We start from the raw sequence: 16,065 nt of genomic DNA on the forward strand, positions 1-16,065 counted from the left end.
TGCCCCGGTATTGGCTGCGTAGCGGAGATGAGCACGTTCTCTCCCCCCCCACACCTACTCACGTCTTTTTCCCGGGGCAACGTACCTTGATGATCGTAGCTAGCGCGTGAGCCGAGGAAGGGTCGCTGCTGTCACTATGAATATCCGGAATGCGCGGGTTCGAGTCTGGGGCTGGTAGAAGGGGGAGGGGAGGAGGCGTGGGAGGGGGTGTTCAGGAGGTGCGCTGGGGTGAAAAGGCGCCAGCTTTTTTCTTCGAGGTAAAGGCTACGTAGAGAAGGCCATTGTTCAATCCTTCCTCCTCCCTAGTTAATTAGGATGAAAGAGTGGGAGCTCTTCCCCCCCCCCTCCTAATTGTCGCTGCGCATTTCTTGCTGAAGGGACTTCAGTCAGTCAGTCCCAGATTGTTGTGGGATATTAATTGAACATTTTAAAGTTGGTTCTTCTGCTAGGTAGGCCTACCCAGGTTCTGCATTGGTGGTGGCCAACAACCTGGTCTCGGGGAAGGAGTCTAAAATTTACAGCGCGCACAGCTGCTGCTTTTGGATCCAAAGGGTCAGCCTCGCAGGAGGAGTTGATAGCCATGAGGATCAGAGTGGAACCTTCCTTGTGAGGAGCAGTATATCCTTCCATGATTTAGGACTTGCCTGCAACTTATTTATTATATGTGTTATCCGGCACCTGGATATCTCCTGACCAAAATTAAAATGCTGGATAAAATAGGCAGTGTTTGGTAGATAGCATGTACATATCTTTAAAAAAATTTTTATTTTTTTTTTACTGTTAATAGTTCATAGCTGGTGACAGCCATTGTTGCAATCGGTTTGATCCAAAAAGATGGTTTTAATCAATGGGCAAGTTTCTGTTCCTAAAGTCAGCACTATGGTGTGCTTAGAAAAACAAGGACTGAAAGAGACCAGGCACACCTTGCTGAATGGCCCACTTTTTTGACACTGTGCTACAGTGCCTCTGATTGCAGAAAATCCAGTCATTTATTTCCGCATGAGCAGGCTCCTCTTGTGGGAATGAATTGCTACCTCTTTTTTTTTCTGTCTCAATTTTTATTCCTTTTTTCACTATCAGCCCGAGGACCTGATGAACATGCAACATTGCAATCTCCTTTGCTTGCCAGAGAATTATCAGATGAAATACTATTTTTATCATGGACTCTCATGGCCACAGGTGATTCCTTTTACATTTATATTCCTACTAATTTGTGAAGAATATGAAAGCTAAGGGTTGAGCCTGATCTCAAAGGGGTCTGGTACAAGCTTCTTCTACACCCTATTTTCCTTTGTCTTGTCTTTTTTGACTTGGCATTGCTAACTGATACAGTCCAGGTAGTTTGTTTAGTGACCAAAGTTACAATGGCACTGAAAAAGTGGACTTATGATTATTTTTCACACTTAATGACCATTGCAGCATCCCCACGGTCATGTGATCAAAATTCCCATGCTTGGCAACTCACTCAAATTTATGATTGTTGCAGTATCTTGGGGTCATGTGATCACTTGCGATCCTCTGACAAGCGAAAGTCAATGGGGAAACCAAATTCACTGAACCGTGTTACTAACTTAACTGCAGTGATTCGTTTAAGAACTGTGGCAAGACATGTTGTAAAATGGGGCAAAATTCACTTAGCTGTTTCACTTAGCAACAGAAATGTTGAGGACTACCTGTAGCAAGGTGATGCATCTTCAAAAAACTAGTCTGATCCAGGCTTTTCAGGTTTTCCAAGTATATATGTGTCCTCCCTCAGCCTCAATCTGCCATGTCTGTTCCAACTTTCAGATGGTGATTGTTTTCAGTAAGCTGTGTAGCAGATTTTATTGATAGTAATACTTTACTTTGAATCCTTAGAATTCCTCTTGGTTCTTTGATCATTAACACAAGTACCGGTACTTCATATTTTAACTTTGAAATTATTCTTTTATTTAGCTAGCTGTACCTTTAGTGATATGGGAACAGCTGACAGGGAGGAATTTTATGAAATTTTATTTAATGAAATATAATTTTATGAAAGACTACAAATGTAATAATATATATGCATAAAATATTTATATTATGATTATTTAGCAAGTATATCAGGTTAACTAGTAGTCCAAAAAAGTCAAATTTTAAGCTGGCTAGTTTGACTTCTCTGTGAAAAATCAGTAATTTGGATGATTCCCTTTGGTTTCTGGATTCTTTTCCAAGGCCTTGTGTGTCTAATCTCCTCATTGCTCTCTCCAGCTCTCCTACATTGCTGAAGATGAGAATGGCAAGATTGTGGGCTATGTGCTAGCTAAAATGTGAGTATGTGCATTGGATGATTTTAATGAGTGCGTACTACAGATAAACATGTTAGCAATTTTTTATACTGCAGTAGTGAAAGGTTTCAAGCTATGATTTTATCATATGTTGTGTATATTTGTGTTTGTATATTTAAATTCTAAAGCTGCATAACCTCATTTTCTTCTTACTGATGATTAGTCATGAGCTTGAAGATAGAAGGGATTTTAAGAATGAATGAAATATTGCAGGATTGCAAGGTTAGATTACAGGAGGATTACAAAACAGTTACATTTGTTTTTTTTTAACAATCCCCAGGTCTTCTAGGACACTCATTATAGTTTTACTAAATTTTTGTTGATTAATAAGGAGAGCTGAAGATGTAGAGAAGAATTTATAGAGTTCATAGAAAATGGAGTGAGGTATGGAATGAAGATGTATTTGAGTGTATTCTAGGAGGCACTGATAAATTATTAATGTTAAGTATACTTGCTAGCAATAAAGGGGAAAGTTTCTTTTTTCTTTACTGTCTCCTTTTTTGAGGATATTTTTTTTATTTTACATTTTAAAATATTTTTTCTTTCTTTGTATTAGGTTCTTGTATTATTTGGGCTTGGTTTTTTTTTTCCTGCAGCTGTTGCTTTACCAGGCTAGATAATATCAGTGTGTAGGATTGTGGGAATTTGAGTTTGTAGCTTTTTGTTGCATTTTGTGGATTGTTTTTGTTTTTTAAATAATACAATCAGTGGATTAAGTGTATTCCATTTTCACATATGGAATTATAAAAATGTGTAGGCGCTATTTCCTCTTTCCACCTTATTGTTTGCTTAGTTACAGGTAATCCTCGACTTAAAACTGTAGTTAAGATGAGTATTGCGGCTGTAAATTATGCCAGTTGTTAAACGAGTCATCGTGTGACCACACCTGATTTTGCAGGCTTTTTTTTGTGATGGTCATTAAGTTGTAATGTGGTCATTAGGTGATTTCATTGTTTACAGTGGGTATTTTTTTTGTTGGAAACTGGAAATATATGGACTAAAGCAAAAATTTGCAAATCATGGTCATGTGATTGTGACATGCTGCAAGCAACCATTGATGTGGGCCAGTTGCCAAGTGTCCAGAATGCAATCATATGACTATAGGTTGCCCTATGGCTTTTGGAACTTCAAATCCAGGTTATAAATCATCCTAGAGAGGTCTGTTGTAGCTTCAAATGGTCGCTAAGTGACTGCTGCTGAAAATAACATAGGAAGAAGTAAATAAAGCAAGGGATAGCTGAGGCAGAGGAAAAGCAAAGAACAGTCAAATGTTGATTTCTCATGATAAGAAATGCATTCATTTAATTGTAAACTTGCTTCCCATTAGTTAATTAAAGGATAAGGAATTGGTGGACTTTCAGAATTACAGCTCAAGGCATTGCCCATCATTGGTTATCCTGCTGGGAGACAACATTCCTCAGCCTGAGCTAATTTAGGACTTCAGGGACCAATAGAGCAATTTCTAGTATTATAGTTATTAGGCATTGCAAGTGGCAGAAGCAAGTGATTTTTGTTGTTATTTCAGAATGAACATACTAAATAACTTTAAGCATAAAGATTTAGATTGACATGCTGGATCTTTTATTATTATAATATATTGACAAAGGACTGGAAGAAGCTACAGGGAACTATTTCCTCATTTCACAAGCAAATTGTCATAGGATATAATTAAAATTATAACTTTGGTATAATTTGGGAGATGAAAGAATCAAAGAATCTGCTCTTAGTTGTTAAAAAAAAAATCTTAAGAGCTCCCTTTTAGATGAAATAGCTGAAATCTCATAATTGCTCTTGTAATATGAAACTCCTAAGGCAGAAAAAGGTGCAGAGTAAGGTCCCAGCTTCTAATTTAGACACAGCTTTGTTTTACCTGGATGTTCTTGAATCAGGCATCTAGGAATTGCTGTTGGCTTCATCTGAACCAGTGCTTTGATAAACTGCATGTATGTGTTTGACTCTTTCTTGGCTTACACTCTGTGTGCTTTGAGCTGAAAGATTCAGATGAGTACAAAGAGAGAATAAGATGGTATATCAGGCGATGAATTGTGATCCTTCAAGATATGGCATGGGGTTTGATTCATGGAGGGTAAGATTTTCAAGGCTTACTGGCTGTATAAGACCCCTAGCATCAGAGGCAGGATATATTTCAGTACCAGTTGCTGGGGTCCACAAATGGAAGGGTACTGGTGGTTTTATAGCCTGCTTGAGAGGTTCCTATTGATGGTAGTTTGACCACAGTGGAAACAGAATGCTGAAATAAATGAGTCTTTGATATTGCTGCTTTTACGTTCTGAGGGGGCTGGGCTCTCAGCCATATAGGGGGTTATTTGATTTTTGGTTTAATATAGTCTAAAGCAGTCTTGCCAAATTGGAGTTCTTCAGTTGTGTAGGGCTACACTTTCCATCACAATGAGGGGAGTTACTGTCTCACAAATAAAAAGCCTACCAGATTGGGAAATACATGTTTTTTAAAAACGCACACAAACATACACATAGTTATGTCCAGGATTTGCGTGTGGTTGAAACTGAGCTAATTTTTACTATTTCTAGGGAGGAAGACCCTGACGATGTCCCCCATGGACACATCACATCTCTGGTACTATTTCTTTGCCTTCTCTTTCTCCCCTCCCCCACTTTAACCCTGAGACAGGTCAGTTATGTGAATTAAATAGAAAGCACTGCGTTGTCCTCTGTTAGAATCAAACTCGAATTGGGAGGTGGGATCCTTCAAAAGAAATTATGAAAAGTTGCAGAGATAGTCCTGAGAGCTGGTACTTGAGGCTTGACTCATTGTTGAGTAATGACTGAGGCTGTTTTTTCTCTGCGATTCTGAGATTACCATTGCACAGAAAGTTGTTTAATTGCTGACAATCAAGTTAGTACCCATTTGGACCTCTTTGGTAGATAATGGAGAATAGGGGAAGCCATTTATACCTTTGTTAAAATGTTTGGAGTCAGATCACTATAATCTGCAGCCATGTTTTACATGGGTATGATGCTGGCAAATACCTCCCCCAAGTAAGGATAAGCTTAGACATGAGTAATAGCAGTATACTATACTGAGTTAGATTAGTATATAAAATCACCTATTCTCTCTCTCTTTTGATTAAATAAGCAATAATCTTCATTGCTGTCCCTCTTTGGTAGGCAGTCAAACGGTCCCATCGTCGCTTAGGGCTGGCTCAAAAGCTGATGGACCAGGCTTCCCGAGCCATGATTGAGAACTTCAATGCTAAGTATGTCTCACTGCATGTTCGCAAAAGGTGAGTTTTCCCGTCCCATGTCAGATTTATTTACAGTATTCTTCTTTAAAAAGGCAAGCCTAAACTTACCATTGTTACCATATAATTGTAAGCTTGGTTATGTTCAGAAAGGTAGGCCTTCCATTTTTTGTCACCTCTCCCAACATCTGAAGATTTTAGAATGAATGATTCACACAAAATCCACATATTCTGTTCATTTGCCCATTGTCAAATTGGATAATGTGAGAAAAGGCTATCTACACAAATTCAGTATTTGTGGAGAGACATGTCTGAACCAACCGATGTGCATAACTTTGTAAGTAACATTGTCTGCACTCTCTCATCCATGGTCTTCAGGGGACCATCTGTCTTTTACCACTATGTTGTTTTCAACTCAGTGCCGTTTCTATTTTCAGTGAGAATTTGAATTCTTTCAATTCAACAAGGATTCAATCCTTGTTCTTGGCATGCTCTGACCGCATTGGCTTCACAATGAATTTCCATTTGTGGCTCTTGATACTTTAGTTGGATATAAATGTAATGGCCACCAAAAGGTTGATATGCATTGAAAGAGCTCTGTTCTCCGTAGGTGTGGCCATAAAAGAGGAAAAAGAGTTGGGAATTGGTGGATAGACATGTGGAAAATTTTGCTTCTATTACATAAGTAAAACTCTGCTGGATTATGCCAGGACCCATCCAGTTCAGCATTTTGGGTTACACACTGTATATGCAGGTGAAGCTGGGAATCTTAATAGCAGGGATAGGAAGGCACCAGTTAGCTTCTAAGCAGCTTACATTTAAAGTATGTTTCCTGTGATTGAGGAAATAGTAAGCTTCATGACTAGTAGCTATTAATGGACCAATTCTGTGTAAATGTTAGTCCTCTTTTAAAACCATCTGCATTTGTCACTATTGTCTCATTTGAGAGCAGCAATTTCCAATTTTAATAATAGCAGTAAAAAGAAATAATGTGTAGGACCCATTTTATGGGTCTTGCATGTCCTTGCCTTTAGTTTTTGTGGATGATTCCAGGTTCATGATGGTCTCAATCCAAAAACTGAGATCAGTCCAATTGTGTCATTTCTCTTGATTTACATAACTTGCATTTTCTCTCTTCCATTTTTCAGTAACCGAGCTGCATTACACCTCTATTCCAACACGCTCAATTTTCAGTGAGTACCACAAGGATGGGGGAGGGGGCACGGTAAAGAGTTGTTTGATGTTAGAACATTGTTGGAAATTGATCTTTTGATCTTTTAACTGGATTGCAAAAGATACTTGAGTGGCTCTGAAGGGGTAAGAGTCCGTCAGACTAATTACTTTGCAGGCTTATGAGTCCCTTGTTGCTTTCCCAGGAATGAATGAGGGTATGTGGGAGTACATAGGATGGGGATTACAGGAGTTGTAATCCAGTACATATTCAGATAAGAGATATTCTGTGTTTTTAACATGGTTGATCCCATGCAAAGGCCTTGCCTTGCTGAAGGTTTTATTTGGGCAATATGCTAGCAATTGAGCTCCTGTATATATATCTCAGCGCACAGCTTTGTTTGTTTTGTACTAACAACAATTGTACGGATTAAGATGTCTGTGTTTCTAAAACACAGGTTCTTGTGTAAGAAAACATTACACAAACAAGGAGGAACTTTTAAAATCAGCATCATCCTAAAACCTGCCAGACAGTTTTTTCTCACTGCCTGAAAATACTTGAATACTTGCCTTCTGAACATCTGTAAATCTTCTCAGAGTATTACTAATAATTTACGTTTTGAATATTCCAAGCATATAAATGTTTTCTCTCAGTAATACTTAAAACAACCCTGTAGTGTAGCCCAGAATTTTCTATTATTGGGAGGAATTCTGAGCTTGTAAGAATATCACATTGCATTTGAGTACATGGGTATAAACCTGGGGCTTTGCAGCTTGTATTTTTCTGTATTCTGTTGTTCCGGCTGTGAGCAGAGGAGAGGAGATTGTGAAGACTTGCTTTTATTTTTTCAAAAATAAAACTCCGGAGTGGCGGAGTCGGGGGGAGTTGGAGGTGGCTCGCTGGCTCTGGTCTTGCTCGAATTCGAGACCTGCTGTACCCATGGACCATCAAGGGACTGCCTCTGCCCTCTGCTGGTCGCTGCTGAGATTACCTGCTGAAGCTACATCGGTTGTGCCTATTACATCTTTTGGGCACTTTTTGGGCATGAGGGCCTTTAGGGGTGGACCAACCCCAAGAGGCTTCCTTACACCTCCAGCGGAGGTGTTAGCCCCATACCCCATTGGTCCATCTGGGGACCCTGCCTAGGATCAGCGAGCTGGGACTCGGACTTAGACGGCCAGGAGGTCGCTGGTTTTTCCTCCTCCAGGGAACAGGCTTTTGGGCGGTGTTTTCCACTGCCGTGAGAGGGCAGTTGTGGTTTTATGACATTGAACCGGCCATGCAGGGGTGAGAGCTCTGCAGTGGCCGAGAATACCGCCGGAGAGATTTCCCAAATGAACTTCGGGATGCCGTCATGGTGAGAGGACGATGGCGGTTATCAGCTATGCCCCACCCAGGGGTTGTGAGGGGGAGGAAGTTCCCGATGCTTCGGAAAATCTCAGCCAGTTCCTAGCCTGCTTTTAACATCTCCTGTTTACCATTTTCGCACCCTCTTCCATGGCTGCCATGGCTCCACGACTGTATTCAAGATCAGACTTATGCGCTTTAAGGAATGCCCCCCATTCCTGGAAGTGGCCTACTGGCCTTGCCAAGAAATACCTCAAGGACGGGTCCTGGGATCCCGAGAGGTGGCACGAGGGCGTGGGGGATTTTAAAAGTTTTAAAAGTTCTTTGTATTTGTTTTTAATTCGCTTTTCAAGAGGTGGGAGGGATGATGTAACATGTACGACCGGGGTGCGTTTGGGGGGCAACCCACAGGCGTCGGGACTGGGTCTTGGGGGGCTGGGGGGGGACTAGTTCCTATACTGGGGAGGGCATTTCCATTGGCACCATAGGTGGGAGGGGCAGATATGGTGGGAGCAGGAGGCCATATCATGTTAGGGGAGGGCGCACTCGCTACTTGCGAGCGATTGTGCGCTTTGGCCCCCCAATGTTCTTCTTGTTCCCCGGGTTCGGACCCCCAGGGCCTGGGCCTCCGGTTGATGTTGTGCAATGCCAGGTCCATGGTAAATAAAGCCCCCCTCATTTGTGATCTGGCTCAGGAGAGGTGTGTGGACCTGGTAGGTATTACGGAGACCTGGTTGGGCCAGGAGGGGGGGGTTCCCCTCGTCGAGATGTGCCCACCAGGTTTCTATGCATTCCATCAACCAAGATCCCAGGGGAGGGGCGGGGGGGTGGCGGTTCTGGTAAAGGAAGGACTTGCTCCAAGGGAGGCCACTGTACCTCAGATAGCTGGATGTGAGTCCCTCCTTGTGAAGTGGGGACATGGGAGGCAGATGGGCTTGCTGATTACATACCTGGCTCCCTGCCACATGTTGGCTGCCCTGCCCAAGCTGCTCAACGTGATTGCTGAGGTGGCGGTGGAGACCCCCAGGCTTACGGTCATGGGGGACTTTAACTTGCCATCTGCTGACGAAGCGTCTGAGGCGGCCCGGGAGTTCATGGTTTCCATTACGGCCATGAACCTGACCCAATTAATTCATGGACCCACTCACACGGGAGGACACACTCTGGACTTGATCTTTGTCTCTGGATGAATGATCTTGAGATAGGGGAGATAGTGACTGAAGCCTTGTCATGGTCAGATCATTCCCTTCTTAGGCTTGACTTTCTAACCGCCACACCCCGCCGCAGAGAGGCAGACTAGATGGTTCCGCCCCAGGCGCCTGATGGATCCTGATGGGCTCCAGATGGAGCTTGGGTCATTCCCTGAAGCTCTGACTCACGGCTCGGCTGAAGAATTAGTGGCCGCCTGGGATAGGGCGGCCACTGACGCTTTGGACCGAGTTGTGCCTTTGCGGCCTCTGACCCATTGCCGAGTCTACCTGGCTCCTTGGTTCTCCGAGGAGCTGAGGGAGATGAAGCGCTGGAGAAGACACCTGGAGAGCAGTTGGAGGTCTAGCCGTTCCGAATCTGACCGAACACTGGTAAGATCTCATATTAAGACTTACCTAGTTGCGATAAAAGTGGCAAAATGTAACTATTTTTCCGCTCTTATCGCATCTGCAGATAACTGCCCAGCCGCCCTCTTTAGGGTGACCCGCTCTCTCCTCCATCTGGGAGCGCGGAAGGATCCCTTACAGGGTCGGGCTGAGGATTTTGTCCAGTATCTGCACGATAAAATCACTCAGATTCGGGAAGGCTTGGTCTCTGACTGGGTAGGTACAGACGGGATGATGGAGGCCAGTCTTGAGAATGTCATTTGGGAAGAGTTCGATCCTGTCGCTCCTGAGGACGTGGACAGGATACTGGCACGGCTGAACGCAATCACATGTTTATTGGACCCGTGTCCCTCCTGGTTGGTGCTGGCCTCCCGGGAGGTTACGCGAGGCTGGCTCCAGGGGATTATTAATGCTTTTTGAGTGAGGGTGTCTTGCCGTCCGCCTTGAAAGAGGTGGTGGTGAGGTCCCTCCTCAAGAAGCCCTCTCTGGATCCGGCTGTTTTGGCTAACATTTATGTGAAGGGTCTGGGTGAGATCATCCGTGGTTTTGGGGTGGAGTTCCATCAGTACGCTGATGATACTCAGCTGTACATCTCCACCCCAGCCATCCCAACGATGCCCTTGAAGTGATGTCCCGGTGCCTGGAGGCCGTGCGGGTCTGGATGGGGAGAAACAGGCTTTGACTCAACCCTTCCAAGACCGAGTGGCTGTGTCTTCCGGCGTCCCGATATAGCCAGCTGGTGCCATCGCTGGCTATTGGGGGAGAGTTACTGGCCCCCTCGGAGAGGGCTTGCAACTTGGGCATCCTCCTGGATGCACAGCTATCTTTAGAAGAGCATATGATGGCTGTGGCCAGGGAGGCTTTTCATCAGGTTCACCTGATTCGCCAGTTGCGTCCTTTTCTGGATCGGGACTCCTTACGCACAATCACTCAGGCTCTCGTCACTTCCCGCCTGGACTACTGCAATGCTCTCTACATGAGGCTCCCCTTGAGGAGCACCCGGAGGCTCCAACTGGTGCAAAATGCGGCCGCGCGGGGGATTATGGGAGCGATGGGCTGCTCCCATGTGACACCCCTCCTGCACGAGCTGCATTGGCTCCCAGTGGTCTTCCGGGTGCGCTTCAAGGTGTTGGTTACCACCTTTAAAGTGCTCCATGGCACAGGGCTTGGGTACTTAGGGGCCGCCTTCTGCCACAGATAGCCTCCCACCGGCCAGTTCGCTCCCACAGAGAGGGACTCCTCAGGGTGCCGTCAGCCAGGCAATGTCGGCTGGCGACCCCCAGGGGGAGGGCCTTCTCTATGGTAGCACCTGCCCTCTGGAACGACCTGCCCCTGGAGATACGTAGGATACCAGATCTCCGTGCTTTTCGCCGTGCCCTCAAAACTTTTCTATTTCACCAAGCTGGGCTGGCGTAAACTCTCCCCCCCCCCTTTAGATATTTTAATTGTAATGGATTTTAGTTGGGATGTTTTAATATCTGGGCCAATATTTGTTTAATTCTTTTAATAATTTTAAATTTTGTATCGGATGTTTTTTATTCTTGGCTGTTCACCGCCCTGAGTCCAGCAGGAGAAGGGAGGTATAAAAATTCAATTAAAAAAATAAAAAAAAAATAAAAGAGGAAATATGCTTGTTGTTTCCCACAGGATCAGTGAAGTGGAGCCTAAATACTATGCTGATGGGGAGGATGCATATGCTATGAAGCGTGATTTAACACTGATGGCAGATGAGGTGAGCAAAGATTCTGTTGGTGGACACATGCTGGAGAACATGGCCTTGTTATCTTAAGTCTGAAACTGCTGTTGCCAGCTACAGTGCCTTACCACACAGTTCAGAGTCACCACTTGTGCAGAAACAGATGGGTAGCCAGCCTGCCTTCTGGCAGGAACAAAAGCTTTATTAAAAAATCAAAACAAATGCTTTACTACATTTGCCTTTATGACAGCCCAAATACAGGTAGTCCTCAACTTACAACAGTTCGTTTAGTGACCATTCAAATTTACAACAGCACTGAAAAAAGTGACTTACGACCATTTTTCACAGTTACGACCTTTGCAGCATCCCCATGATGAAGTGATCAAAATTCAGATGCTTGGCACCTGGTTTATGTTTATTACCATTGCTGTGCCCCACAGTCATGTGATCATCTTTTGCAACCTTCTGATTAGCAAAGTCAATGGGGAAGCCAGATTCACTTAACAAGCGGGGTTACTAATTATCACGTGCAGTGATTCACTTAACTGAGGCAATATTTAATATATTCTGGAAATGCCTTGTTGGTTTATCAAAATGGATAAAGACACTCTTGAATTGATTTTGATTCCTGTTGACTAAAGGGAAAAAAATCATGCAGATTGTTTGCTAATAATAGTACAGGTAGTTCTTGACTTGTGACCACAATTGAGTCCAAAATTTATGTTGTTAAAACAAGACAGTTGCTAAATTGGGTTTTGCCCTATTTTATGATTTTTCTTGTCACAGTTGTTCAGTGAATCACTACAGTTGTTAAGTTAGTAACCCACGACACACTTGTTAAGTGAATTTGGCTTCCCTATTCACTTTGCTTGTCAGAAGGTTGCAAAAGGTGATCACATCACGCCAGGACCCTGCAACTGTCATGAGTCAGTTGTCAAGCGTCCGAATTTTGATCACATGACCATGGGGATGCTGCAGCGGTCGTAAGTGAAAACAGTCATAGGGCACTTCTTTCAGTGCCATTCTAACTTTGAACAATCACTAAACAAATAGCTACTACATTGTAGTGTAATTTTTTTCAACTTTGCTGTATAGTTTAGAAAGCCTTGGGATTTCTTAAACATGTACTAACCAAGACCAAGCTTGCTTTTCTTTTCTTAATACCAGGCAGAGTCAGTCTTGACTTTGAACCTAAAACAACAAAGAGACATGTGGCACCTTGAAGGCTAACAAAACTATTGTGGCATAAACATTTGTGGTCTACAGTAATTAAACAAGCAGAATAATACACAGAGTTTCATCTTAGTTTTTGATTCTATGCTGTTAGAATGGGGGAGGGGGGAACTCCTGTTTTCTTTTGTCTCTCTTAATTTGTCTAAGGCCAAATGATTGACTTCAGACCAGCACATCAGTGCATTTGTCATGAAATTCTTTAGAATCCTATTACCATGCCTTTCTGTGAAAAGGCTGTCTGGCTATAGAATTGTGAACAGGGAAAAATAACATTGAAATCAGCCCCCATGGCTGCTTAGATTTTGACATTGTTTATCCTGTAGTATACCATAACAGGATTACCCTTGGAGGCAACATGAGATTAACAGTGTGGATGTATTTTTTGTTGCTAATTCCATGTGTCTAAGAACTGTATAATCATACCTCTCTAATGCCATCCTTGGATAGAATACTGTACTCAAAATAAGCATCTCTTCTTCACAGCTGCGGAGGCAGGTGGAATTCAAAGACAGGGGAAAGCATTCTGTGCTGGGCTCCATTGAGAACAAGGGCAGTGATCACAAAACTAACCATGTGGGTGACTGTTGCCGGGATGACAGATGCCCAGGGACCCTTGTGGGCACCGGACCTGGAGCTGAAGACAGTGGGGACAGCAAGGACGTCAGTGAGGTCAGTGAGGCTACAGAGAGCACAGATGTCAAGGACAGCTCAGAGGCCTCCGACTCTGCCTCCTAGCAAGGTCTTTGACTTTCCAGCGATTGGACTTGTGTCGTCCTTGACCAGGGGTTGGACCGCTACGGATGGATTGGAAATAAAATTTTTGGAACCAGGTGTCTGTGTTGTGGCTTGTGGAGAAGAAGTTGCCTTGAAAGCTGTGGGTGTGTATATGTGTCTTGGCTCATTCCCTCTCCCCTTCTAGTTAATTGAGCCTTCTAATCAAGGGTTGCCACCTTTTATAGAAGTTATTGCCATTTATCACCAGAGTCTCTTCATGGCGGGAGGCTGGCAAACAAATGTAATAAATTTAAAAATTCTTGCAGAAGTGAGTGAAAAAGAACTTGTGCAAATTCTTCTGCTGTCTTAGTGTCTGCACCTTTCACCAGTGGAAAAGCTTTCAGCAGGGGCCAGTGCTTACTGTAAGGGGGGTGGGGTGAGTGAGAGGTCAGCTTTGTATACATCCCACAGATGGAATTCAAAAGTAGTATAGCTGGGTCAAAGGGTAAATCTCTAAAACTTGTTCACTTGAAAACTTACTCCAGGTAATCCTCAATTTACGACCACAATTGAACCCCAAATTTCTGTCGCTAAGTGAAATATTTTTAAGTGAATTTTGCTCCATTTTATGACCTTTCTTGCCACAGTTGTTAAGTGAATTCCTGCAGCTATTAAATTAGTAACATCTAATGTTACATTAGTAATCTGGCTTCCCCATTGACTTTGCTTATCAGAAGATCGCAAAAGGGGATCACATCACCCTACGATACTGCAGCCATCATAAATATGAGCCAGTTGCCAAACATCTACATTTTGGTCACATGATCTTGGCGATGCTGCAGTGGTCATAAGTGTGAAAAGTGATCATAAGTCACTGTTTTCAGTGCTGTTGTAACTCTGAACGGTCACTAAATGAACTGTTGTAAGTCGAGGATTATCTCTATAAGCAATAAATGAAATAGAACCTTTGTAAACTTAAATGTGTTTCTTGACACAAAAGAGGGCTTTTGTTTAAATCGGGCCAAGAATAATTGGACACATAAAATAGGGAAGTACTCACGTGGAATGTTCTGCTTGCATTAATTTTGGGAGAGGAAATCAATGTGACTTCCCCATTCATCAGTCACTAAAACATGCATTCAGTTTAAAAGAAAAGAACTTAGAACCAGAAAATATAAATGTGCCATTTTTTCTAAATAAAATAGAGCAAACTTTAGTGCTATCAAACTGGAGATGGAGTTGGGCCAGTCACATACTATTCAGCACATGATGAGGGTACACCTTGTGTTGCATTCTCACTACATACCAGTGTCCCCACCTTTACCAATCCAAATAAGTGTAATGACTCTGCTATTATTTCTTAACTGCTCAATCCTTTGTTACAACAGCCTTGGAGTATATAAAATGGGAAGAAATAAAATATAAATATTACATCATTAAACTACTCAAACATTGGGCTAGAAACCAGGAGACCATGAGTTCTAGTCCTGTTAAGACACAAAACCAGCTGGGTGACCTTGAGCCAGTCGCTCTCATTACCCTAGGAAGTAGGCAATGGCAAACCACTTCTGACATCTCGCAAGTGAACTGTAGGGCAGCGTTCCCAACCTTTTTGGCTTTGTGGACCAGCAGGAGGGGGGAGGGGATGGTTGTGCGTGTGTGCACAGCTTCATTTGCATGAGCAGCGACCATACCTGCCCGCCACTTGAGCAAATGGAGCACACACTTGCCCACTGTTCACATAAGTGGGTATGCGTGCGCGCTCGCCCACCACTGGGGTTTGGTTCTGAACAGCTGAAGGCCCAGAGGTGGTCCAGGGATTGGGGACCCCTGCTCTAGGATTTGTCCAGGCAGTCTCCAGGAGTAAGGACTGACAAAGGCACCACCACCAAAAAGAACGAAAAAATCCCTTCCCCCCCCTTCAAAGCAGAGGGGGCTAGACAGGTTTTCTAGATATCTATTCAAAATCTGTGGATACATGCTTGAGAAGGACCTTGGAGATTAGCCTTGTCTTTGAAAAAAGGATACAAAGATTTGGAAAAAAGGAACAATGTTAAACAGTAATTTGGAAAAGCAGTGATGTCATGAGTAAAATGGAGGAGAAAGTAGCTGAAATTGAATCCATTCAAAACTCAATTCAATCGTTGCAATAGATAGAGGTAAGGCAGCACATAAAACATTTGTACCTTCTCACAACTCCAAATAATGTATAGCTCATGGAAGCCCAGAGGCTTCAGGAAAGGTATGAAACAGATTCTGCCTATTGGATGTCCTCAATTCTATGAAATGGAAAAAAGGGTGGAAAGCTAGGTACTGTACGCTGTTTTAAGACTTAAGCTACTTGTAGGGGAACAAAGATGGCCTGTGAAGAAAAGTTGATTGATAGCTGGTATCTTTTCTGGAGATCTGAACAAATTCTTTTTGATATGTTGAAATCCTTTATACATGGAAGTTTTTCAGTTACCTACAGAATTCAGTGGTACTTATTCAACTGTATTCCAACTCTTCCCACAGAATCTTGTCCCGATTATCATTTAAAAATGCTAATTTGCAAATATTCTTATTTTCAGTGATACATCTCCACATGAAATGTAAGGGTACATTTGCTATTCAACTATTTTATAAATAATTCCAGGTTTTCTTAAAAAGGCTGTTGCTTAACGCATTGTAAGCTGCCCTGAGTCTCCGGAAAAGGGCGGCATATAAATTGAACCAATAAATAAATATATAAAAGAGGTAGATGTTTGCAGATGAAACTAGTGTGATTTCATCTGCATGGACT

General features: G+C 43.0%; 1 protein-coding gene across 1 annotated transcript; it reads left to right on the forward strand.

The window, feature by feature from the left end:
* Positions 1 to 13,400, forward strand: NAA10 (N-alpha-acetyltransferase 10, NatA catalytic subunit). The gene is made up of 8 exons (XM_034434223.3): positions 1 to 157; positions 1,081 to 1,179; positions 2,230 to 2,288; positions 4,857 to 4,902; positions 5,454 to 5,569; positions 6,676 to 6,720; positions 11,288 to 11,372; positions 13,053 to 13,400. Exons 1-8 carry the CDS (start codon positions 137 to 139, stop codon positions 13,302 to 13,304), a joined length of 723 nt encoding a protein of 240 aa, XP_034290114.2. The 5' UTR covers positions 1 to 136; the 3' UTR covers positions 13,305 to 13,400.
* The last annotated feature ends 2,665 nt before the right edge of the window (positions 13,401 to 16,065 follow it).

Source organism: Pantherophis guttatus, chromosome 2, assembly GCF_059756535.1.
Source record: "Pantherophis guttatus breed Tessera chromosome 2, ASM5975653v1, whole genome shotgun sequence".
Lineage (NCBI taxonomy): Eukaryota > Metazoa > Chordata > Lepidosauria > Squamata > Colubridae > Pantherophis > Pantherophis guttatus.

Excerpts from the sequence above, each read along its gene's own strand:
- NAA10 (XM_034434223.3), top strand. The coding sequence starts at position 137 with ATGAATATCCGGAATGCGCGG. Across the intron at positions 1,180-2,229 it reads ATGGACTCTCATGGCCACAG|CTCTCCTACATTGCTGAAGA; the intron begins GTGATTCCTTTT and ends TGCTCTCTCCAG. Across the intron at positions 5,570-6,675 it reads TCACTGCATGTTCGCAAAAG|TAACCGAGCTGCATTACACC; the intron begins GTGAGTTTTCCC and ends TCCATTTTTCAG.